General features: G+C 39.1%; 1 protein-coding gene across 3 annotated transcripts in view; it reads right to left on the bottom strand.

The window, feature by feature from the left end:
• Window positions 1–27,471, bottom strand: part of LOC127625194 (disks large homolog 4-like) — a 191,179-nt gene that overhangs the window by 87,730 nt on the left and 75,978 nt on the right. For all 3 annotated transcript variants that reach the window (XM_052100337.1, XM_052100319.1, XM_052100330.1), the window contains exons 2-3: window positions 14,127–14,288; window positions 6,930–6,986 (exon numbers count right to left, since the gene is read on the bottom strand). In XM_052100337.1, coding sequence (XP_051956297.1) covers window positions 6,930–6,986; window positions 14,127–14,288 — 219 coding nt within the window. The remainder of the gene's footprint in view (window positions 1–6,929; window positions 6,987–14,126; window positions 14,289–27,471) is intronic.

Here is a 27,471-nt window from a genome sequence, read left to right on the forward strand (position 1 = left end):
AAGCCACAGTACTAAATCGTCTCCATTTATAGACCATTTCTTAATAGTAGGTCTTCTAAGATCTCTTTTTTAGTCCATGTGAGCGGATGCTTCTTGTGAATAGCAAACTCAAAATCTTTGAGTGCATTTTATAAGTCAAAGAAGCTCTAGCCCACACCTCCAATCTTGTTTCATTATTTGGATGCCAGTTTTGCCAACTCCAGACTACAATTAGCTTTTGTTGATGTCATTAGCCAATGGGGTTCACATACACTGTGAATGTTTGAATGATGTGTTGTAATATGTACAAGAACATTACAATAAAAGATTGTGTTTGTTCATTATTGCAACTTACATGAAGATCAAACCAGATTTTAAGACAAATTACTTATTTATACATAAATGCAGGTAATTCCAAGGGTTCATATAATTTTTTTTGCCACTGTACCGGCACAAACTTTTTTTAGCACATTCCCTTTAATGTAACCCATAATTCTAAGCATCTTGATGTTTGTGATACAGATACGCTTCTAAAACTTTTCTTTCTTAACTTTGTTAACAATACTTGAGCAAAGTATTTCAAGCATTGGTCCTCACTTCCACTATCTGCTGTGAGTCATATTAATTCAATTTAAATGACTATTCTTCATAAATCTTTAAACTTATTCCAAAGCATCCCATCATTTATTTCCTAAGTCATACAGGGTTCTTTCCTCATTTATATAGAGTATAAACTTGCTAAACATCAGAAGAGGCGTTTACAAAAGCCCAAAATCTTAAGTGGCATGGCTCTGCCTGACTTTCAGTGTTACTATAGGGCTGCAAACCTTCATTCTATACTACACTGGTGCTCCAGGTGCTGATGCCCCTTCACAAAACTTTTGAGTCTGCCTTGTGTAAACCAACGCCTCTAGCTGCCCTCGTCTTTGCCCCTCTTTCCTCCCTCTATATTGAATACACAAATAATCTGATAGTAAGATCCACATTGAAGATTTGGGTCCAATTGAGGAAAATGTTTGAATGGCAGTCTTTTTCATTTAGAGCTACTGTCTATGCCAACCATCTCTTTAAGCCACTTTAAGTCACAACAAATAAGGCCAATCAATTTGCATATATTTTCTTTGTCTAACATTCAAAATGCATTAGTTATTTGCAGGTAAGATGTTATATTGTAGTGCACTTTGAGTTTTCTCTCTGAAACCCTCCTCCTCCCCAGCACCATCTGTCTAGATCTTCTTCAAATAGATTAATGTATGCATGTCTAAAATACTTAGATCAAAGTCCATAAATGAAATAGGTTATTGAAAGTTTCTCACCCAAAGCAATTGTGCTGCTTCAGAAGACATGGATTAAGCCACTCATATCATATGGATTACATTTATGCCACCTGTAAGTGGTGGTCACACTAGGCTTTGAGAGCACATATTTTTTTTGGACAATGCTATGAACCAGAATATCATGTCATACGGGAGGGCTTCTGGTATAAGTAAATAATGAATCACAAATAACAAATAATGTTTTATTAAAAATGTTAAAATATATTGTCAACTTCCTGCAACAATAAATATCACAGATTTAAATGTTTATCCTTTGAATTGAGCCAAGAGGCCAGCGTGTGACGTGTCTCCTATTGGTCGCACATCGTGTGAATTCATGGTTCAGAGTTCACCAAGCTTGAACTTTGCTCTACTGCATTTGGATGCATTTGAATGGAGTGCGAAGTGTAGTGTGACCGTCCCTTTCCTGTCCTTTTTGCAGCTTTAAACATTTGGACTCCATTGACTTACATTGCATGGACAAAAACAACTCTTCAAAATATCTTTGTTTGTGTTACGCAGCAGAAAGAAAGTGATATCAATTTGGGGTGGCATGAGGGAGTAATAATTTTCATTTTTGGCTGAACTAATGTAAAATCTCTTGTGGTTTAGTGTTTTATCTAATCCTTTTCTATACTAGTTAACTTCCCAGCTAAGATTTAAAAAAACAGACAAATAGCACACCTCTCATCAAACAGTACAAGCTAAAGTTTAATACTTATGGCCAGAGGCTTGTTCAAATTCCTAACTAGAATTCAACCGATTATTCGTTTTGCTGATTAATCAACAATAATTATCAGCAATAACCAATCTTTTGGAACTATCAGTTATCTGCGAAAATCAATGACAATTGTAAACCAATAGTTTTTCACCATGGATGGCGCTGAGTTTCCAAAGTACGACCCTAGTATGGGCAGACTGCCTTTTCAATAATCTATCTCTTTACAGCCACAACACATAGAAACATTTTCAGGCGTGCACACCAGTTCAATGTGCATTTTCTGTAACTCTTGAGCTGGCAAAAACTCGTGCAAAATTCACCCTATCTATACTACAAGTAACAAATGCACTCTCGTGAGTGTTTTAGGGGCCTTGGTTACAGTTTGTTTAGTTGTTGATTGGTTTTCGAGCAGGGGATCACCAAAATACATCGCACAACCTTAAAACCCAGGGCCCCCCTGGGTAGTCAAGGGCCCCTGGGCACTGGCCCCATTGGCCTGGTCGGTAATCCTGGTCGGCATATTTCCAATGTAAATCTTATCAACTGTTTTTAACCCTAATGAGATGCTGGTGACTGACATGACGGCTCTATTTCTTGCTCTTGTGTAATGCGTATAACTTATGCTTAAACGCTTATACGCCCAAACATAATTAACGCAAGTAATGACACTGTAAAGAGAAAATGGAGGAACAATTGGAAAGGCGTCCGTAGCGGAGATGCCGCAACTAGCTATGGTCATTTTGGACATATTTGGATGGCTTTTTGACTTCATAAAACACCGGACACAGAGTCAAGTTTTCGTGATTCGGTTTCGTGGTGCCTAAAAAAATAATAGTGCCCCACTGTGGTGTGAGGTTTGTAACCGCCAGAGCAAAGCAAGAGCGCACATAAAGTATGTACAACGGGACCATGCACAGGCCATGCTTTGGCCTCGCGTCTACATTCGCGTACTTGTGTGAAGTATGTTTCGGCCTTAAGAGAGGGGGAGCGCGAGGGTTTCCAACAGATATCTCAGATAATATAGAAACTGTTGTTTTGATTAAGTGTATCTAGCTTTGATACCGCTCAAGCCTTCGTTGCTAGTTCAGAAATGTCAAGTTAGAACTAATGGATGATGCACTGCTTTTTGGCATTGGAGTAAGAAGTTAATGCGTGTGTGTGAGCGAAAGAGAGGGGGAGGGGTAGAGCAGTACTTTTCATGTGAGGTTGATTAGGGCGAAATACATTGAAACCAAAAGTTTCACATATTGAAAGTGAAAAATGTGAGTTTGAGTGTGTGTGTGTGTGTACATGTGTATGTGTGTGTGTGTGTCTTTGAGTGAGCGTGTGTGAGTGCAGGGGAACGACTTCATAGCTGTGCATTTACTTGAAAAATAATTTCACACCTTAGAATGTCTATCAACCAATCAGAATCAAGCATTCAACAGACCTGTGGTATAAATTTATATAACCTTCTGTTTATTTCAATTTTGATTGATGGTATCCTTTGAGAAAAAGAAAAAATTTATAGAATTGAATACCAGACAGTTATGAAAAGCAATCGCTGATGATCTACTATTGATGAACAATGATCTATTGTTGATAAATTACTGCTCATACAGTTGATACACTTATTACCCTATATGACAGTGCTTACTTTATATTGTATATATTGTCAAAGAGTGTCTGTTTGAAGCACAGACATTTCAAAATCCCCAGTGTATTTCGGGCTTATTTATAGTTAAAAGTCAACATTTTGTTATTATTGAGATTTTGGTCGCACAATAAACTGCATCTGGAATTGTATTCATTTCGAAAAGCACTTTTCCACCATGGGGCCAAACGGTTCTGAACACGGTGAGAAACGATGCCAATAGCATTTCCACATGAGCACAGTTCGATTACAATTGTAAGTACGGCTACCTACCTATGTACATACAGTACCTACATTCTTCTATTTTCCCACCCATGTTCTCAATGGATGACTATTTAATGTTTGCTGGTTCCTGCTGTGACTCAATAGATGTCTATGTGTGTGTATTTCTGCTCTCCTCATCTCAATACCTCTCATCCCACAGCCTTTACTTTAGCATTGGAAAAAGAGAGAGCATAGAGGATTCCACTCGATCAATCACCTCTTTGGCACTCGTCAAATGTGTTAATATCAGTAGAAGCAGTCACGTTGCTATGGAGGCTCAATGTCCTGTTGAGTGTTTGTGAGTGTGTTTGTGTGTGTGTGTGTGTGTGTGTGTGTGTGTGTGTGTGTGTGTGTGCCCATAGGAAAGAAAAATCCCCAAATAAGATCTCTTTAATATCTCAATTGTTGAGGGTAAATTAAGACAGTTGCATAGGTCTCTTTCTTTTACGCCTAATTAAAAGAAACATACGCAGTAAAACAACAAATTTTTCAGCAGATTCTATATAAAGCTTATCCACAAATAATGTCATGCCAAACATGTTGAAGATCAGCAGCAAGACAATCAATTTAGGGGTTCTGACTGTGTGTGAGAGAAGGTTTCATGCCATTGGCTTTTCATTTTCTGTAGACCTCAGTGCATTTGGCAGTAGAACTCCACACTGTCCTCTACTGGAGGCATTGAGGTATTGCATTAACATAATAAATAAAAACCTGTGTGTGTGTGTGTGTGTGTGTGTATGTGTGTGTGTGTGTGTGTGTGTGTGTGTGTGTGTGTGTGTGTGTGTGTGTGTGTGTGTGTGTGTAAGCATGTATTTATCACTTTGTGGAAGTGATGTCAAATGTCCCCATAAGGATAGTAAAACCTGACATTTTTGACCTTGTGGGGACATTTTGTCGGTCCCCATGAGGAAAACAGCTTATAAATCATACTAAAATGTAAAAATGCAGAAATATTTCTGTAACGGTTAGGTTTAGGGGTAGGGTTAGGGGATAGAATATAAAGTTTGTACAGTATAAAAACCATTATGTCTATGGAAAGTCCCCATAAAACATGGAAACCCAACGTGTGTGTGTGTGTGTGTGTGTGTGTGTGTGTGTGTGTCTGTGTGGTTTAAAGTTGATACTCTGCATGAGAGCAATGAATTTGCTGATATTACTGCAGTGGATAAGACAGTACAGAGAAAATTATGACTTCAGGCGACAGATAAATACCATGGAGAAATGTGACAGAAGGCGCTTTAAAAAACAACTGACATATATGCAATAGAGACAAAAACAGAAGATTGCACAGGAGGTGAGTAAAAAATGAGTCGCAATCATGGTGATGTCATCGGGACCACCATCACATGAAATTCATGGATAATTATGAAGATAATGACAATCAAACAAGTCATATGCAAAAGACAAGCAGAATTACGATGTCATGAAGATGTCACTGTTAAAGCTGAAGTATGTAACTTTTTCAGTGTTAAAATACTTCTATCCGAAATTAACTATAAGTAAGCCATTTTTAGGTAAATTTTCTCGTAAACTGTAAACACTGTGTAGCTGTGGCCCTATAAAAAGTCCTGGAGTGTCCAGTCTCAATAGAGACATTGACATTGACTCAACCAATTATGTGAGTTGGGGGGTGAGACTCTCTCTTTGTTTGACCAACGGCAGGAAATCCAATCGGTGGCGCTAGTGGAGTAGAAATGACATTGTCAGCTGTAAGGACATCTTCATTAAAGAAAGCATCATTCATACATTCTTAAAAGGCTATATTTACATTTATGCATTTGTCAGACGTGTTACTCAATGCGACTGTGGCAGGGCGGAGGGCGGGGCCGGGTCGTGATCCTACGCACCCGGTCCCGTATTAGGCTAATTAAGCCTCCGAGAGGGATAAAGATCGACTGCAGAGGATCGTGCGGGAGAGAGAGATCGTTTACAGACATGTCCATCATATGTGTGTGTATGTCTTTTAAGTTCATCATTAAAACTATTATTTATATTGTTAAGCCAGTTCTCGCCTCCTCATTTCCATTGATCCCTTCACAGCGACTTACAGTGCATTCAAGGTATAAATTGTATAAGCATATGCATTCTCTGGGAACAGTACCAACATATTCTGACATAAATGATGTTCTAGCTAAGATGTGAGCAAGCAATCTGAACCAAATATGATAAGAGAGGTTAGGACTAATTATGTGTGGTGGGGGTGGAGTCATGATGCTACACACCCGGCCCCCAATCAGGCTAATTAGCCCTCGAAAGGAATAAGGGTCGACCGAAGATGGCAGTGTGACAGAGAGAGATTTACGGACAGATGTCAGACACCTTTGTGTGTTTGTCTTTTTGTTTAAGTTGCTGATTAAACTATTATTTATATTGTCAAGCCGGTTCTCGCCTCCTTTCCATTAATCCCTTTACATTGGTGCCGAAACCCGGGAAAGAGGAGGGATGCGCCGTAGTAGAGTCCTCGCCACTACCACTACCCCAATGGAGCAGCCACGGCCATCTGCCGGGGGACAGAGGAGTCCAGCCGCCTGAGAGCGGAGGTATGGCCGCCAACCGCGAAGGCAGAAGGGGCTCCTAACTGACCACCTGGAGCGGTCAGGGCCACTGCCAGGGGTAGAGGAGACCCCTACCAGCCACTGAAACGTGGAGGGACATTCCCTCCGCCAAGGGCCGGCAGACTGCCTCCAATCCGCCCAGGGAGGCGTGGCTGTCGTCCATTAGAAGGTGGAGGAGTGGCCGAGGACCAAGCTGCAGCATATTGGAGAACCGGCAAATCATGAATGTATTTATTAAGGAACTAGAACCATTATGTGGAATCAAAAACATGATGGGGATGACAAAAAATAAATAAAAAATTTTGTTTTCTAATAATGATGTCATATGGCAGTCATTGATGAAATGTCATGAAATACAGTACAATGAAAATGGTCACATCCACAACCAATTAGTGAGTACAGCCCACAGATGTAGTTCTGCCTTCCATACAGCAGGGGCAGCAAAGTAAAAGTGTTCTTACCAGTGTGGAGACTGCAGAGGTGTACAGAGGGGTTTGACCAGAGGATAGCAACACTGGCTGTTGAAAAAGAAAAAGAAAATAGGAGAGGAAGGAGGATAACTCAAAACCATAGGATAAAACCAAGCATTAAAACAGAGCCTTTAATATATATGCCTTGATGCATCACAATGCAGTATGAAGCATCAGTGCATTCCATCTTGTATCTGACCATGAAAAACCAATGCATTGATTGAGGATTTTTTTTTTTTTTTACTATGGGAAAATCCATTAAACTGTGAAAGTTTAGCATATATATTTTCATGATATAAGAATATTTCCTACAAAGCTGTAAACAAAATTAATCGAGAATTTACAGTAATGCCCCATTAGTGTTTAGGAACTATTCTAAGCTCAATAAAAATAGAATTGTTTCATTTCATCAGAGGCTCTGAACAGGGCAGGAAAAACAGAAATGGAAGAGATGTGTATATATAAAGTCCAGCAGGTATTAAAGGAATATTCAAGAGTTCAATACAAGATAAGCTCAATCAACAGCATTTGTGACACAATATTGATTACCACAATTTAAATGTTTTATATTACTTTCCCCCTCCTTTTCTTTAAAAAAAGCTCAATCTCAGTTACAATGGAAGTAAATGGGCCAATCTGTAAACGTTAAAATACTCTGAAGCTGATTTTTCTTTAGGTAGATTATTTTAAGGCTTTTAATTACAGTAAAAAGGGGGTTGCAGGTTAAAGTCAACATGAAATCAAAACTTGACCAATTTACTTCCTATAGTGCACATTCCCAGTCATATGTTTGTCTTCGTAATCTTTTACCAAACTGTAATAACTTCCTCCACCTCTAAAACAACTTTACTTTTCATCTGACATCACCAAGTCCTCTTATTTTTCAACCCCTCCCCTCCAAACTCCTGGTTCCATTATAGAATGCAACACCCACTTTTGAAAATCCAATCAATTCCTGATGCATAAAATCAAGTCCCACTCTATATTGAATATCTTGTTTGACTGAGAAACATGTCACATTATGGAAGTTTCACATTGACTTTAACAGATTAAATGAAGTTTAAGAAGATAAAGATTTAATTAATTGGTGTGTGAGCAAGAGAACAACTCAAGTAAGATACAATAGTGAGTGCAGAAAAGGCAGGAAAGAAAAAAGCGAAGGGTAACTGGAAAGTGGAGACCCAGAAACTGTGGAGCTCATGTCCAGAAGATTAAAACAAAATAATGCAAGAGCACAGTCTGTATCATTTCTGCATGTGTTTGCCTGAGGAACACAAGCCCCTTTAGAGTGAAACAACAAACTATTGCTCTAACCTGTAGCTGTTCTTGCTCCTGAGACACAAGCACGGTTCAATGTCTGAACAGCAGATGGCAATGTTTTTCAGTCAAACTTTTCAGCGATTAAATCGCCTCAGGTATTTCTCCTCAGCGTGACAAATCCATTACATGTATGACATGGTGTGGTTTCCAAAAATAAAAAGGAAAATGTGAAGATAAGCTCACTCACACTACATGTTCCCTGAAGCTGTAGGACAGTAGCTCGTCATCTTGAGCTCCTTTTAAACCCATGACCCAAATCCATATTGAGAATTTGATGATTCCTGAAGGAATGTCTCATATTCCCTAGCCTTCTTTGCTCCTTTACTCACAAATGCATAAATAACATAAAAACCCCTTGAGATTTGATGTACTACAATAGAATATTTCTAATTCCATTGTACCACATCTTGACAGAACCCTCTGCATGACAGTAAAAAGTAGAAAGAAAATCAGGATGGATGGATGGATGGATGGATGGATGGATGGATGGATGGATGGATGGATAGATAGATGGATAGATTTCACGAGGCAGAAAAATACTGACATTATGACTTTTTTACTATAAATTCTCCTCCCTGCCCAGTAGCTGGCGATATGCACGAAGAATGCGAATGGCCAAAAACCAAAGAAGAATGTGAAAGTGAAAGTTGAGATTTATTAACAAAACTGACTTAAATATTGATCTGTTACTTTGATCTGTGTGGGTAATTGATCTGTTACCCACACCTATCATATCCCTTATGAAGACATGGATTTTACCACTGGAGTCTTGTGGGTTACTAGTTTGCTGCCTTTAAATGCTTATTGAACCTTCAAAGTTCTGGCCACCATTTATTTGCATTGTATGGACCTTCAGAGCTGAGAGATTCTTTTAAAAATCTGCTTTTGTGTTCAGCAGAAGACAGAAAGTCATACACATCTGGGATGGATTGAGGGTAAGTAAATGATAGAGTAAAAAAGTAAATTTCATACCCTGATTTCCAGTAATATTATATGGGGCTTAAAGAGGTTCTGAGTTATTTAGTGTATCTGAACAGGTTGAAGACTAACAGGATGTAGGAGCTCTTATGTGTCATAATACCACATATGAAACTGATTCATACATGTCATGCAAAGTCCACAGCATGTAGTGTATATAATGCCACATACAGTATGTCCAGTGAGGACATGTGACGAACAGGAGTAAAACTACATATAAATATTATTATTATTCTTTCCTAGCGTTTTGTCCTGCGTGGGTGCAGGGTAATTTATCTATTCACTTTCTATGAAGCTCATATTTATAATGCATTGCAAAGTCTTAGATGCATTATACTGCATTCATAATGTCTCATAATACACCTTATAATACGTTATAACTTCTCATAAATAATTATAACTAGTTATAATACATTGTAATACGTACCTATTCATAGTTATACTTTAGAGTATAATGCATTATAACACATTTTATCTTCATTGTTGTTACAATTATTTATGAGAAGGTATAACATATTATAAGGTGTATTATGAGACATTAATAATGCATTATGATGCCTTTACAATGCATTATAAATATGGGCTTTATAGAAAGTGTTACCAAATTGTTTATATTATATAAAGAATCTTAATCAAATTGTTGCCAGAGCAAATATTTACACTCATATGTTATAATGTAGATTATGATATCATGAGATTAGTGACAGCCAAATGAGATACACTATCAAGCCATACAGTAAAGGTAACCACAGGGAATCAGGGATAGGTGTGTACTGTATGTTTGTGTGTTGTGTTCCACAGACATGAAGACAGATGGTACCAGAGAGAGAGAGAGAGAGAGAGAGAGAGAGAGAGAGAGAGAGAGAGAGCTGGGAGGAGGAGGAGGAGGAGGAAGAAGAGGAGGAGGAGGAAGCGGCATTTGGTTACTGACCTTCACATGCAGGAAAACGCCCTTGACACACTGAACACAGCAAACGCTTGCATGTTAATGAGGTTCATGCTATAGTGCTTTTACAGAATACATACTACATGAGTGAACCATAAACTGCAGCCTCTGTTCCAAAACCAAGTGAGCTGCATACATAGATAGCATTTTATTTTATCATAAGCTCCTGACACAAAAGCTGTTTGAAAAGGTTTAACATGCTAAGACACTTTCTTTTGGTCAAATTTTAAGGCAGCATTGCATGTATCCGTTATGGTGAAGGCAATCCCAGAATGCACTGCGATGAGCTTCATAAACACTTACTTTTTGTTCTTTTTCTCACCTAATGCTGTTTTGCAACATCTAAACACTTTTACTCAGGGGCTAAAAAAAGTTTTATATTTCAATGCGTTCTGAGCAGAAACGGTATTTTTACCTTCTGGTTTGGCCGTTATTGCACAGCTGCTAACCAAATCATTACTGTATATCAATGAACATTAAACATTTTTCCATTTATTAATTGCATTGAAATTATGTAATTATATGAGAAGATCCGAAATCTACAGTACCTCTGGTTTGAGTCTGAGATGGATTGGTGTTTATTTTGTAAATAATGACAGTCTGACTGCTCATTATACAGCCTTTTACAAGACTACTTGCCAAATAAGTAAATAAATGGACATGAAACATTGATTTGAGTTGAAATAATTGTATTATCTTGTAGAGATTGTACAGTGATACAAGAAACAGGAAAGATGACTCGCAATATCCAGGTCACTGAAAAGTCTTAATCCTCGGATGTGCAGTTGTTACTCTGAGATATCAGACCACTAGATGGTGCCATTGACCAATCAGAATTGAGTAATCCAGAGAGCTGTGTAATAAAACTTGATAGAGCAATAACTTTAAATAATCTGTTTGGGAGAACATGTACTGTACCTTGCTTTTAGCACCACACAGTGGAGATTTCACCTGAGAACTGTATGTGTGAATATATGTGTGAAGGCTTAGGTATACTTTTTTTAATGTTCCAGATCGGATTGCACCCGATCGACCATATTGTCTTTCAAAGTATACTCTTTTGTACACAAGCAAATAAGGACGCGGTCACTGGTGATGGGAACAGACGAGGACTGTCTCAAGAAAATTGGACTGCGTGCGAATGGACAGTTCGCACGGACTGTGATGATGGCGAAATTTGCGTCACGAATACTTTGCATGGAGCAAACCATAACATGGTCATCGGAAGTATAGTTTGGCCTTAAGGGTCTACGCAATATCAATTTGCAAACATTTTGCCACAGTCACATAATTATAAGATTTGAACTCCAAAGTCCAATTGTGCAAATGTGAAATTGACTAATAAAATTTACTCTCCTATATTTAAAAATAATTTTATACTGAAAAGCACTTTCGATCTGATTTGAATTCATACATTTTCTTATTTGTTTTTTTTATTAATTAATTGTAATTCTAAATGAAATTTTGGAGTAACTATAAGTAGTATACCATTTTGAACAGACTATATGCATATGTAAGTTTGTGTTGAGGGATTATGCAAGACTGGACTGAGGTGTGTTTGTGTGAGTCAAGTTGTCCACAGGAGTTGTGGACACCTCTGCTGTGTGTAGGCAGATCAAACCCTTCCAAACACTCTACACTATTCCTGCAGCTGACACACACACATACTGACACCATCAGAGGATATGAGGAAACTGGGCAGGAAATGAACATAGAGGTCAGACAGACAGACAGTGAAATGGAAAAAGGAAAAGTAGAGAAATGTATAAAGGCCTTTGCACACAAACGTGAATGTTTGGTGCCATTTCTCGCAGCAATCAACATTTTGAATTGAAAAAATAGATTCCTAACCATCCATTCTCCCCTAACACGAACAATCGAGCTGGATCATGCAGCAACAAAGCGAACCTTTTTTTTAAGGTGAGTGTGTCCATTTTTTTCTTCAGAGGGCCTGACCAATAATATATAAGCTTCATGTGTCAAAAGCTGTTGCAGTTACCAGAACCAGAGCAACTGGTGATGCTACAGCACAGAAATCTTTTTTGACCAATTATATCAAACTCTGAAGTAACTCGAGCAGTGAGGATGTGTAGCTCATTTGCATGAAATGCCTTAAAAACTGAAAGAATAATTTTTCTCATATGGGTTCTATTAACATGTAAATGATACTGCTGCATCACTGCCTTGCATCCCCTTAAAAAATGATCTGATCTTATGCGGATTGTCTTCATAATTTATTCCATATTGCTGCATTGTTTGGCAATTGCATTAAATCTTATGTGAGTTTTCTTATAAGTATAATATAATATATATCTTACCATCTTTCCCTTTGTATCACATTTTTAATAAAAAACATTACGGATACAATAAGATACAATAAGATACAGTCAAACATTTGATTTAACAGTCATTATGAGTGTGCATTACGCAGTGATTTTAAACAAATATACTTAACACAAGTATATACAGTATGCGTGGCAGTGGCGTATAATGAGTTTTGTTCCAAATTATAATATGTTTGTAACGAGGAGGAGGGCAGGGCAGGGCCGGGCCGGGCCGGGCCATGAAGACATACGGAGGGGGGGATAAAGACGAGCTGCAAGTACTAGTTTGAGAAAGAGAGAGAGAGAGAGATGCACACAGCTGTGTTGTATGTGTGTCTGCGTTAGTTTGTTTGTTTTATGTTGAGTTTATCATTAAACTTTACGTTGACTGTTTAGCCGGTTCCCGCCACCTCCTTGCCCATCCCTTACCCCGTAAGAGGAGGGAGTCCTCCATCCACCAGGGGAGCAGCCGTGGCCATCTGTCTGGGGACAGAGGGGTCGCTGCCAGCTGTTGAGAGCTGGAGGAACCGTTGCCAGGTGCCGAAGTAGGGGAGGAGTGGTTCCCCAAGTGGAAGTCTCCACTTGGGAAGTCTCCACTTGGGGAGGAGCGAGCTGGCATCTGCCAGAGGTGGACGAGAAGTTTATATACTTCTATGGAAAAGGGTCATTCGTCTGTGATTCGCCTCTCATAATCGTGACACTTTTGGTGTGAAAAGGCCTTAACACTGGCATAGAAAAATATTGTAGACCTGAGAGAGAGTGTTTAAACAAACATACAAACAGATCAGAGGCAAAACCAATGAAAAAATTATTGCATGGATAACATTTGGAAAACTTAAAAACTCTGACAACAGTGAAAACACACATTCAACATGCAGAAAATAAATAATGTACTGTGCTATAGTGAATTGTAGATACTGTAGCAATCATTGTTACTGTATTATGAAGTGGTTTATCTTTGCAAATAAAACCCCATTGAAATAAGTGTCATTACCACTGTATAATTCAGTAGTGTGGAAAAAGGACTAAACCAGAGCATTCACAAAGGACACATTCTTTTGTTTAGTCTGCACTATTTTTAAATTGTTGATTTATCTAAACATGCATCAGTTGGATGATTCTAGCCATGCCAAAGTGCTCAGTGTTTTTCAAAGGTATATATAGTAACAAATTAATTCAACAAGGTTGCCATGGGTATAATTAGTTGTGCCAATATTTTTGTCATTCACCTGTACTGTACATTTGTAATATTATTTACTTTAATACTTTTACTTACGTATTTTTCCCTAAAAAGAGCTGGCCGATATGGCTGATATCTGATTGGCTAACAAAATCTTGTTCATAAATCATTGCTAATGTTATGTTAAACAATTCAAACTGTGGATTGGCTCTTCACGTGCCAGTCAGACGATCTTTTCCTAAGTGATCAGTTTTTGGCCAGAATAGGCTGAAAAGTGGACCAGACCAATAGTCTGGCTATACAGGATTAGTTCTATTCAACATGAGCTCACACTGACCTCACTGCAAACACTGGTTTTAGAAAATGTTTAGGAAAGCGAGTTGAATTCGTCACATACCACTGTGTTAACATCTATTCTGTGTGTGTGCAAGTATCCATACCTTTATTGGTGAGATGTGTGTGTGGGGGGCGTAACTGTGCATGGAATCCATGGCAGCCAGATTCTTATCACTCATGTGAAGCATCTCAGCACTTTTACTGTGAGCCAGATGGGCGGGGCTATGCTCCAAGGGCGGAGTCTCTTCATCCTGATATCGATATTTCTACGAGAGAGAGAGAGAGAATGCACTCAAAAACTATTTCTGCAGCATTGCATATTTAAAGTTGTAAAGTTCACAAAACTGATATCTCTCTGGGAATGACCTGATTGTACAAACACAAACAAATGAAGATTTATTTGAAGATAGCAGAAGATCAATCAAACATCAAAAGACTTCCTACAATCAAAGCCCTCAGAAAGGATTAAAAGTGCTGGAATGAAACATTTTGACACTTATTACCACTAGTTAATTTTTTTAAGTAACTGGATATACAGTAGCTGCAAGATGAGGTGAAGCACAACCATTGCATTAAGCAAAATGCAAAGAGTCTAGGAAAACAGAGTGAGGCTTTATGATCACCCCATGCAGGATTCCAGCCAACAACCTTTGGGTTTTCACCACAGAGATTTACCAAATTGTTTTTCAAGGAAATACACTAAAGAAACACTAAAGAGGTACACTAAAGAAACATAAAAAGGAAGATAAATGCTGACATCCACTCTTCCACTATTTGAGCAGTGAACATTTATTTATTTATACCATTATTTTCAAATTGTATTGGTAATTTTCTTACTGTTTCCACCTGGTATTAAGATATGGGGTGTGTTTCTTGTACAACTACGTAACTCACATCTTAACCACTATAGTATGATGCATCAATGGAGAAATAACCTAGCTAGTGACAACTGTTTCCTGAAACCGTACTAACTATGTCACACATCCATCATTCGAACCACGTTGGTTTAACAATATAGAGTGGTCTTTAATGACGATACGCAGAGGGTGGAGTAATAATTTCTGCAGATATTAAATCATAGTAGCTCATTTACACTATTACCCCAGAAAGCTGTTTAATGCACGAAAGCTGCTGAAGACATGAAAGCTGCTTGCACTGTGTAAATGCGACAGATCCATTTCCTGCAATAGTGGGATTGCCCTTTACATCAGACATTGGGGTTCCCCCGACACACTTGAGCACATACACACATGTGCACTCTTTAAAAACATACACAACCTTCACTTATGCATTAACAAAGACACATATGCCAAGTTCTCTGACAAAAGATGTGTGTGTGTGTGTGTGTGTGTGTGTGTGTGTGTGTGTGTGTGTGTGTGTGTGTGTGTGTGTGTGTGTGTGTGTGTGTTAAAGGGCTTTCTCTTAACAGTCTTTAATCTCTTAAACGGCTGCATTTGCATCTACATGACGTTTCATAACGCAGCTTTCTGCCAAACCAAACAAATAAGCAGTTTTCTTAAGTGTATGTAAAAGTGGTCAAAGTCTTGACAGAATTAATATATATACATATATATACAATATATATAATAAAAGATATAAAAGCCTCAGAGAAGTGAAATGATGGTAGGAATGATTTGTTTATCAGCGTACTTGGTCGTGATTGGTGAATATATCAAAGTCATTTTCATGGTGTAAAGTGATCAATGGAAATGGAGGCGAGAACCGGCTTGACAATATAAATAATGGTTTAATAATAAACTGAAACTTTAACAGACAAACACACATGACGGACATGACCGTAAACGATCTCTCTCTCTCTCCGCACGATCCTCTGCAGTCGACCTTTATCCCTCTCGAAGGCTTGATTAGCCTAATACAGGACCGGGTGTGTAGGATCACGACCCGGCCCCGCCCTCCGCCCTGCCACATTCCTCCCTCGTTCTCTCAGGCTGGGGAGCCTCTTTCCCTGGGGGAGGGCGTGCCCTAAGCCCCGTCTGCTGGCAGGTCATCCCCGTCTACCTGGACGAGGGAGGGGACAAGGGGAGGGAAACAGAAATAATTAAACTGGGGGGGTACTTCCTGTAACAGTGTAGTACCCCCCCAAAAAACACTGTAAAATTTAAACAGAGGGAAAAGGCCAACGCAGAGCGGCAGTGAGAGAGAGCGAGAGAGAGAGAGATGAAAAAAAAAAAACTCTTACTCGCCTGTTCTCCGATACGCCGCAGCTTGTTCCTCGGCCACTCCACCACCCTCTATCGGACGACAGCCACGCCTCTCCGGACAGATCAGAGGCTGACCTCCAGCCCCTGGGGGACAGAACGCCCCGCCGCGTTCTCGGGGAACAGAAGGGGTCTCCCCTGCCCCTGGCAGCGGTTCGCCCCTCCCCGCTCATGGTCGGCGGTCGCAAACCCCGCCGCGTTTCAGCGGCCAATAGGGGACTCCTCCGCCCCTGGCAGCGGCCCTGACCGCTACAGGCGCTAGGTTAGGAGCCCCTTCTCCCCTCGCGGTCGGCGGCCATCGTCCTCTTCCAGGCGGCTGGGCTCCTTGTCCCCCGGCAGATGGCTGCGGCTGCTCCGTTGGGGTGGACGGTAGTGGCGAGAAATCTACTACGGCGTATCCCTCCTCCTTCCCGGGTTTCCGGCACCAGTGTAAAGTGATCAATGGAAAGGAGGAGGCGAGAACCGGCTTGACAATATAAATAATGGTTTAATAATAAACTGAAACTTTAACAGACAAACACACATCCCTCTCGAAGGCTTGATTAGCCTAATACGGGACCGGATGTGTAGGATCACGACCCGGCCCCGCCCTCCGCCCTGCCACACATGGCAAGCCAGTCCAATTGGTGGTCATCGTTGGAATGCTTTTGGGCAGGCTGGGCAACTAGTTTCTTTGTGAACAAGCTACATAAAAGTACAGCTCATATCTACTTGAATGGGGAAAGACTTACATTTCCAAAAAGCTTGGTCAAGATGCAGACGTATAAATTGTAGTGCATAGTTGGTTTGGTTTAAATATTGTTTATTTGTTTTTGTTTCTTTTCTAAAATCTCCTCTTAATTTTAGTATTCTAGTGCACCCTGAGATACTGAGTTCAGCGTGAGCCAAACAACAAAAATAGGCTTGTGCCAAAACTATCCGCTCACTGTCACGTCTGGGACGCAGAACTCACGCTTGCAATGTGAAGGGCGTAATCTGTTAATATGGGCGTTGATAGGAAAACGTGCTGTTCACGCCCTGCTCACGGAGAATATGTGAAACCAGCGTAAGAAGGACTTGTACCTAGATCAGATAAAAGCCATCCTTCAATGCAATTAGGAAAGAGAAGAGTGAAGGGAGGAAGTGGGGGAAGTTAACAGTCAGCAAGCTCACATTACCATGAGCCAGCAATACCACAGAGACTGAGAGTGAGAGAAAGCAAGAGGAGACAATAGCAAAAAGCAAAGATGTGTCCATGCAGTGTGAAAATATATGAACCTGAACCCAAACCCTAAACTGTTACACTGTCACAACAATTTTCCAGTTAGCCTAAAATCACAAGATAACATGTAGGTTTATGAGGTTTCCTCACTGAATGCCAAACAGTCTGCAGTTTATGATAAATAGTGTTTATGATAAATCATAAGCAGCATGAGAAAAGTAAAATTAACTAATGTTCATTCAAGTAATGTAATCTGCTTTTATCCTACATGAATATGTCCATAGAAGTCACTAGGGCTGGGCGATATGCAAAAAATATTTTTACGATATTTTATAGAACAAATATTGTGATATCTGTTTACATCGTCAACCCACCTGCAGAGGGGGTGGTGAATATTCTTTATTTTGCATTAAAAATTAAATAAATTTACTGAAACGTGAAAAACTTCAAATATATTTCTAAATTTAAATTGCACTTTAAACAAAACAAAAAAAAGCAATTCAAATTACAATGTGTGATCAAAATATTTTATATAACCACCTTCCCAAATCCAAACATTTACCGTCTCCAACGTCCCATTTGCCATCACGCAAGTATCCTTATACGACAACAGGTGGAAAATTAATAATAGCCTACAAATTAAGAACTAAATACAATTAAGAATGTAAAGATAGTAATGATAATAATAATAACTGAAATATAAATAAACCATTATCTATAGATCGTTCAACACAACCCTGCAGAGTTGCGTTCACAATGCATCTTAAGCGCGAACTGCTCCGTGGAAATAAAGCTAGCTAAATTTTGAGCACCTACCAAGATGGTCAGACATCATTTGCTGCATTTTCAAATACTACATTATTCTTGCAAATGGTTATCAGATGACTGAAACAGAAAATAATGAGCTCTGTTACATGTGCGTGTTCCACAAGACATGCTCCCGCTGCACGCCTCTGAACAAAAAAAGAACATCAAAGATGTCATTGACGGCTTTTCTTTTTTTCTGTTCTTAAAAATATTATAAAGTGTGTTTATTTAAGGGTGTCTTTGTGTCTAACACATGGTTATGTGTCATTCCGAGAATCTTACAGTTAGCCTGCCACAGTGGTGGATAGATGAGCAAAATTATCCACATACAGTATGAAATATCTGCTTTTGGACGAGGAGCTTGCAAATAAGGAGCATGATTCAGCCTTGTCGCATTTGGTGGGTGCTAATTTCAATCGGCATCAGGATATTTGTAAGATATTGTCGATATCCGATTACATCGTCCTATCAACCAGCCCTATTAAACACATCACCCATAGAGCCCCACTGAAGCCATACTGTACTTTAGAGTCTAGACAGAGTCTAGAAGACACCTGTACATTAGATTAAAATGGAGCAAACATCAATGTTCACTGGACTCTAAATACGCCATTTTGGGTGTTGCCCTTATGATGCGCTTCACTAAAAGTCTATGGGAGCATTATGAGCGCTATTTGTATTGGAAAAAGCATCGGATTGTTTATTGGACATTGGCCTTTCAATAAATAATTTTTGTCCTGCCTTTTAGACATATAGTTTGCTAAACATGAACACACACACAGAAAATAGAGAAGAGAATATACTGTATTGTCTGATTACCTTATAAAGATTAAAGTACAGTTGATCCCTAAAGAGGCTTGTGTGTTGGCATACTATTTGATTTTAAAGTAGGAAAACAGCCTTCATGCACTACTGAGCCTGCACACACACACACACGCACACACACACACACACACACACACACACACACACACACACACACTCCCGCCTTAGAAGGCAAACAATGCTCATTCAGAGGCTTGGTGCATAACAAGTATTGATTAGCTGATTGTTCTGAAGCAATGGATGACAGCTACAACTTGGTTTATGCAAATACAGACACCCAACCTTACCACTGAGCAGAGACCTTTGGTAGAGCCAGAGCTTGTTTACACGGCCCCAACAGCATCTAAAACACCACGATTTCTATGGAAAATATAACTTTCAAAACTTGTTGTTTTGAAATCTCTTTCACATCCATGTAAAATTACAACATCTATCACCCTTTATACTGTATCTCAGAATTTTCTTTTTGGACCTCACCATGCCATGTGATTTAATTTACAATCCCAAACATGACATTGACTGAATGTTTAAAACATTTTAACCAGCAAACTGGTAAACAACCTCTTTTTGAAGATTTACCATATAACATACAATATTCACAAGCTGATTATGTTTTCAGGCTGTTATTAACGAACTTGTAATGCGGTAAGTTGGGCAAGGAGGAGGTGGCAACTGGCTGAACAGTCAACATAAAAATTTAATGATATAAATTAACTTAAAACCACATAAAATATAAGGACACAGACACACGTATGCAGCACGGCAACGTGCATCTCTCTCTCTCTCGAACTGGTGGCTCAGGCTCCCATTTATCTCGCTCTTCCACTGAACAGCTGATTCAGCTCCGGCCGTGAACCATCATGACCCAGCCACGCCCTCCTCCTTGTCACAAAACTGTTCCACTGCAACTGGCAATATGCATTGTCAAGTCAACTGGAACATCTTACCCTCAACTTACAAGAGTTTAACTATATAATATTCAAGAGGTAAAAGTAGGGTAAACTAGCTGTACCAGCTAACTAATCCTGTGTGACATTATGGTAGGCATTGTCAAGACTTTTACTGAGAATTTTTCATTAAGTGTTATAAAATGCTATATTTTGTAGGCAAAAGTAATGAATAGACTTATATCAGTGCCAACACATGTGGTAAGATTGATATACATGAAACAATATGCATGGAGTTGCATGTTACTGGAAATGGTTTTCCCTGAAGGTAACCTGTGGTATCTGGCACCAAGACATTAACAGCAGATCCTTCAAGTCTGGAGCCGCCATGAATCGGATTGAGATCTGGAGAATTTGGAGGACCTTGACCATTCCCAAAAAATGCAGTATGGCAGGGCACATTATCCTACTGAAAGAGGCCACTGCCATCAGGAAATACCACTGCCATGAAGGGGTATATCTGGTCTACAATGATATTTAGGTAGGTCTCACGTGTCATATCATGTCCACATGAATGGACGTATCCAGGGTTTCCCAGCAAAACATTGCCCAGAGCATCACACTCCCTCCACTGGCTCGTTGTCTTCCCACAGTACATCCTGGTGACATCACCTCCCCAGGTTAACGGTGAACACGTCCACATGATGTCAAAGGAAATGAGATTCTTTGGACCAGTCGACCTTCTTCTGCTGCTCCAAGGTACAGTTCTGACACTTGTGTGCCTATTGTAGAAACTTTCGATAATGGACAGGGATCATCATGGATACTCTGATCAGCCCCATACGCAGCAGGGTTCAATGCACTGTGTGTTGTGACACATTTCTCCCATAACAATCATTAAAATGTTCAGTGACTTGTGCTACAGCAGATCTTCTGTTGGTTCGGGATAACCTACTGTATGTTGCCCTGTCACATCGATGAGCCTTTGTGCCCAACACCCTGTCGCCGGTTTGTGGTTTGCTTACCATCATGACAAATTTGTGCTAGAAATGCCTGCTTTCACTGCAAAGATTATGTTTCCGCCCATGAGACAAAACTTTTCCTTTCCTTAGCTTTCAGAGATTCAGGACGATATCTGTGGTCCACTCTGTATAAACTAAGGCTGTCAAATTTAAAATTGAAATTTGATTATTGATTGAATTTAAAATAAAATGCATATTCAAATGCAAAAATTTGAATTTTAGATGTGTGTGTCAAGCACTGATGATAAAAAAGACTTTTAAACGTGCATCTCAAGATACCTGTGTTACATGCGTTGTGCGGCATCTAGCATTTTTAGCACAAGAACAGTCTGAACGACCCATAAGCAGTGTTGTGAAAAACGCTGTGATAATTTGAAAGGAGTTCAATATCGAAAGCGCATCTCCACATCCCTGCATTCTGTTTGTGTTGCACTCTGTCAGGTGTCCTGTTTAAACAGCCCCTATTATAGCAATGGGCTCAAATACATGCCATTACTGCAGTGATGCAGTCTAAACCTCAAATGCCACTTCACAACTTAGTTTAAAAGAATACCACTACTGCCTGGAAATCTGGAAAGCTTGAGTACCATGGCAGTGGGGTACTGTGCAACACTAATTTAACCGAACTGTTTATTGAAGCATTATTTATTTATTTTTCTATTTAATTTGAGAATATTGACTGGCTAAAAATCTTTTATTTTCATAATTTTATGCACTTCAGTTTAAAATGTAATGCATTTTTATTTGGTATGTTCTTTGCAATAAGTGCAGTACTGTTTGGAAGATTTATTTATCCCTCCCTCTTGTTAGCTTAGGAGAAAAAAAATCTGGTGATCATTGCCATCTTGTAGCTTTTTCCCTAATTGAAATAATGTCTTTAAAATTTGAATGTAATTCAACTGTAATTCAAATTTTGATAATATTTAAGTGAAATTTCTAAATTACTTTCTCAGCCCATTTGATAGCCATAGTCAAAAGCTTTTTTCTTGATCCAGTGACAAGGCATGACCTACTTTAACACTGTAAAATTGATCTTTGTATATAATTGCATTAAAGATATTCTCCAATCTCTTAGATATTTGTACAATATCTTGTAATCAATGTTTAAAACTGTAAGAGGTCTCCAATTTTTTAAAAGTACTAAGTCACCCTTCTTGGGTTGCAGTGTCAGAATTGCATGTTGGCAACTCTCAAATCCCACCTGAATTTCAGCAATACAGCTACATTATTTTGCACCAATGACACTCCAGAATTATAGAACTCACTGAGGCACAGCCTGGGGAAACTTGCTTAGTACCTTTTCTGTCACCTCCTGAAGGTTGTGCTCAGTTTCTAGAGTCTTTTGGTTTGACGGTTTCTCTGCTTTTGCCTTGTGACAGGGTTTTTGTTCTGGGAGTCTCTCAGGAGTTCCCAACTGCATATAAATTAGAGTAGAAGTCCACAGCAAGCTTTAAACTGAAGCCATTACTTGTACAGTCCTCTGCACTGCCCGTGTTAACCTCACTGCTAAATGAGAGGCATACTGCTGAAAAAGACATTAATTTGCACACTGTCCACCCCTGGATGCATCTGTTATACTAGCTGTTTTCAACTTTCCATGTTTTCTAGAAATATTTAAAAAGACAGGTTTAAGATTTCAACACACTTCCAATTACACTTTCAATTAAAATTATCTAGTGCTTCGGGAGTTACATAGATTAAGTAGTCAGACCACTCGTAAATCCATTATGCATAACTTTAATGGATATTTCTCTCTGATCTTTCAGTTTATAAGGGATTAATGCATCTTGATCATTATAAAGTCACTGTACACTATTTACAAGAATTTAAATAAAGTGTGGTAAAACAAATCACAATCTCTGCAGTCTGTTCATGCCAAGTGAAAAGGCCTGAATTTACATTAAAGATGATATGGAATAATAAGTAAATATTGGGTTTTGTTTCGCTTCAACTGGACCACCAGCAATATTAACAACAGAAAACACACAATAGTTGCACACAAACCAGAGAACAGAACTTACAAACATTTCTTAAGGGTTTGTAGTGGAAGAATAGATGCATTTCAATGTCCAATCCTCAATCAAAAAGTGGGATGGAGGAGGCTGAGGTTAGCTACCACTACCGCCACTCACTATTTGCATATTACACAGTCTGCGCAGGGCACCAACTCCCTAAGGGGGTCACCATCTTAGCCGAGGGGGTTACCAGAAACCCGAAAGCATTCACAGAACATAGGCGATCGCCTCGTGCTCGCACCATGCTCCACATTTTGGACGGGTGCCAGTTCATAGCGGACGGGGTTACCGGGCGCAACGCCAAATATAGAAAACAAACAATCGACAGAATATCCTGTTACCCTTCGCAGCTGCTTAGGACAAAACTAAGATTAACACAGAAAAGATAACATTAATTGTCTGTCGTTTGGTGTCTGGGTATGACACGGTGTGACTTTAGATACCTTGGGCCCAATCTCTGTTTGATGGAGAACAAATAAATCTGGACATTTGTGTCCTGATAACAAATTACAAAAAATAAAGTTAGTATCGTAATCTTGTGGATTATTTTATTTTGGATTACTTTTGGATTACTTCTGGTCTAATTATTGTTTATATGATGTCACATGCATTTATGTAGAATAAACTTGAACCATTTTGACAATATTGCTTAAATGCATTAAAGAAAACTTAATGGATCAAAATATGAGAATTGATATGATTTTTTGTATGTGTTTTATTTGCAATTTGTCTGTTTCTGAGTAAAATAAAAAAGGCACAAAAAATATTTATTGCTCCAGAAATTTTGGCATTTCAAACACCATCCATGTGTGGTAACATATCAGACCAGTTATATTTGTGAATCAATGTAAAAAAAAAATAAATAAATAAAATTCTAAAAAGATGTCACAAGAGCAAAAACTAGTTAATGTAACAAACGATGGTAGCTCAGTGGTAAAAGACGCTGGCTACCACCCCTGGAGTTTGCTGGTTTGCTGTAGAGTGGGGCGCGTGGTGAGCTGGGTGGCGTGAAGCCTCCACATGCGATGTGCCTACGCGGTGGCATGCACAGCGAGCCAGATGATAAGATGCACAAGTAGATGGTCACAGACTCGGAGGCAGCTAGACTGAGGTGAATCACTGCGCCATCACAAGGACTTAGTGTGTACATTGGGTATTGGAAATTCCAAAAATTTAAAAAAATCTGATCATGGATGCGTCAGTAATTCAGCAGAATGGGGTCGATTTTAGGGTACAAGAATATTTGGAAGCAGTATGTCCATTTACAGTGTGACCATGTTGTTATTATAACCCACACTGCATGCAATCACAATAAATTCCTTTAGCTTTCATAACTTTCATTTATCTCTATAAAGTTTAGCATCAATATTTCTAAAATCATGTCATACCAAAGCCATCATTATTTATTTTATTAAATTCAGAAATGTTTATTAACGTTCAATTTTTGGCCTTAGTTCACCCATTTTGGTCCTGACAGCTCATGTAAGATGCAAGTAAGTTCTACATAATAATGAGCGATCTGCATGCTGGTTTGTGAAACAGGCAGTATTCCATTTTCAAACAATGTATAACATTAGTTAAATGGATAGTTAATCCATCAATGAAAATGCATCCTTCATTTAAAAACTCTCATTTTGTTCCAAACCTGCTTGACTTACAACAACAACATAACATAACACAACAACACAAAATTTAGACAATTATGACAGAATTTCCTTTTTTGGCTAAACTATTCCTTTAAGAGTTACCACATTATAGGGAAATCCAGGCCAGATGACCACTAGGAACACATCAGAAGCGCCCACCACTGGCACACACCCACACTCGTCATGGAGCGATAGTAGCAGTATTCTCCCTACAGGGACAGATGCTATGACAGGATCTAACTACTTTGGGGGGCACAGTGTTGTACACAACAACAAAACCCTTTTGGGTACTAAATAACTGAAGAGGGAAAAACAGAATAAAAAGAATACATTACAGCATTAAGAGTGACACCAAACACTCTCTGACACACATAGACACACACTCCAGCATTCACAAGAGAGAGCTTATTTTAGGAGTCCACTATCTCAAGAGAATTATAAAAAGCACAACAAACACATACAAGATTTTATCAAAATGTTTGATAATTTCAAACATTATCTTTTTTCTTATGATAGTTCTTAAGAAATAATTTAAGACAAATTTAAATTCTCGATTAATAATTAGGGATGCCCCGATCCAATACCTGGATTGGTATCGGCTCCGATACTGAAGCTGTTAAACGGATCGGATATCGGTCCAAACGAGCTCTATCCAAATCCGATACTGTGTGTTAGTCATGTTTGTTACTCTCAAGCTCCAAAAAGGACATAAAAGAACCACAAAACACCATTAAAGCAGTTCATATTACTTGTGCAATGGTACTGCTCTGTTGACACAAACTCGCGCACAGGCTGGTGATGCACACGCTGCTATTTTTGGCCTTCAAAGCAGTGCGCAATATTTGAGTGCTACTCAAGAATAGCATCTCAGATGTAGATGCTCAATAGCTCGGTTCAGTTAAATCAATGAGTTCTAAAACATTAAGCTTTTATATTGGCAAAATCTGCATGAAGAGTTTGTATGTAGCTGTTAGGATGTCCAATTCTTTTCCACGAACCAGTTCTTTGGACGGTTCGTTTCAATTAACTATTTAAAAAAAACGGTTCACCAGTTTTACACCATCGAGTAATGACGTCACTGAACATAATGCTAAAACCCTGGTGTCGTGGAATACACTCTCAAACACAAGCCATATGCATGCACATATTGCTGAATATTACATTTTTCTTACTTTATAATAATAAGGGTGTTTATTATCATCAGTGTTTCATTCAGTGATATTACATTTATGCATTTGGCAGAATTACATCTTGGACAAGTTTCCAACAGTAGATTTTTGCACTTAAAACACCCAATACTGACACTAATATACAAACGCAGATGTTCTACGTGTCTAAAGCATATCAAGTGAATAAACTATTCTTAATAATCTCACTCTTTTTACAGAAACCATGATCCGAATCATAACAATTTCAAATATAATCTGCATGCACAATCCTCAATAGTAAAATTTATTTACATCTCTTGACTGAAACATTTCGCCCCCTCATTCAAGTCTTCGGTTCATGCATGCTCATCAGCAGCTCACTCATCAGTTCTCAGTATGTCCGAAAGAACCGATACTCAGTTCAGTGTACTGGTGACTCGAGAACTGCTGTGATCGACTCAATGTACTCTGACTCGAGAGTTGTCCACGGATCAGTGTACTGTTGAATGTTGACTCAAGAACTACAGTGACCGGATCACCATCATACATTGATCAAACGGTAATACAATTAAGTCATAAACATATTTTTTGTTATACTTTCTGAAAGAAGAGTTAGGAAAAGCAGTTATCACCTGTTCTAGGATCATATTACTCCTGGTTATCAGAGTGTCAGTCATGTCTGAAAGTCAGATTAAGTAAGAGTAACTTGTGTGTCAGTGTTGATTCGAGATGCAAACTGTTTCAAATGTTTCAGTCCGATTTGGTGAACTGGTTCATCTCGTTCACTGAAAAGAACCAGTTCCCTTTCGAATTACCTTCTATGTTGCGTAATGATGCAATTGTGAACACGTCAGTGAGCCCCTAACAATCACACCAATTAATTGGCTGATGGCGCTTATGTGATAGTTTTGATGCAATTTCCTTTCTTCAGTGCACAAATTGTCTCAGCCCGTGTTTGTTACTAGCGACTCACCCAGTATTATGTATGGAGGTTTCGTCGTTGGACTGTAAGAAAACAAAATGGCTTTGTCCCTTTTGTCTTTTTCTGTGTCGTTCTGGGTGAATACAAATGAATAAGGCAATGGAGGCATGGCCTTGGCAACTCTCTCTCTCTCTCTCTCTCCCCTCCCTGTCAGAGTGCTGCTCACGGTGGAGGTGATCCTGCATGGACCAGTGAACCTGTAGAACGAGGAGGCTGGAATAAGAGGATATTCCCCAATTGATTGATGGTTAACCAACATGCGAGTGCTTCATCGGTGCCATTTTGCTCGAGGGTTTTCTATCAGGAAAGAGATATTTTAACTAGTTTTTCTTATGCCATTTCACAGAATACGTGAGAGAAGAGACTCTGACTACTATCTTTGCTCAGTTTTTCGGTGGCAGCATGGATTTGGCTACAATGACTGTTGGATTTGCACACAATGTTTTTGCAGTCCAACCAAGTGTTAAGGAGTATTTGATAATAAAAAAACAGTTATTAAATTGAAAGCTCCACTTGTTTTTTTCCTCAATCTCTCCCCATGGCTCACGCTGGAGAATGAGTGAGTCAAGGCGATGCTTTTGCTTGCTAAAGAGATATGGAAAAGGGTTTATGCCTCCTACTATGATTTGAGGTTTGCAAAAAAATTTCCTGCACAACTGCAAACAAATGGTGTTTGGAAAAGCACCGTTTATTTGGC

The sequence above is a fragment of the Xyrauchen texanus genome, chromosome 3 (assembly GCF_025860055.1).
Source record: "Xyrauchen texanus isolate HMW12.3.18 chromosome 3, RBS_HiC_50CHRs, whole genome shotgun sequence".
Taxonomy (NCBI): domain Eukaryota; kingdom Metazoa; phylum Chordata; class Actinopteri; order Cypriniformes; family Catostomidae; genus Xyrauchen; species Xyrauchen texanus.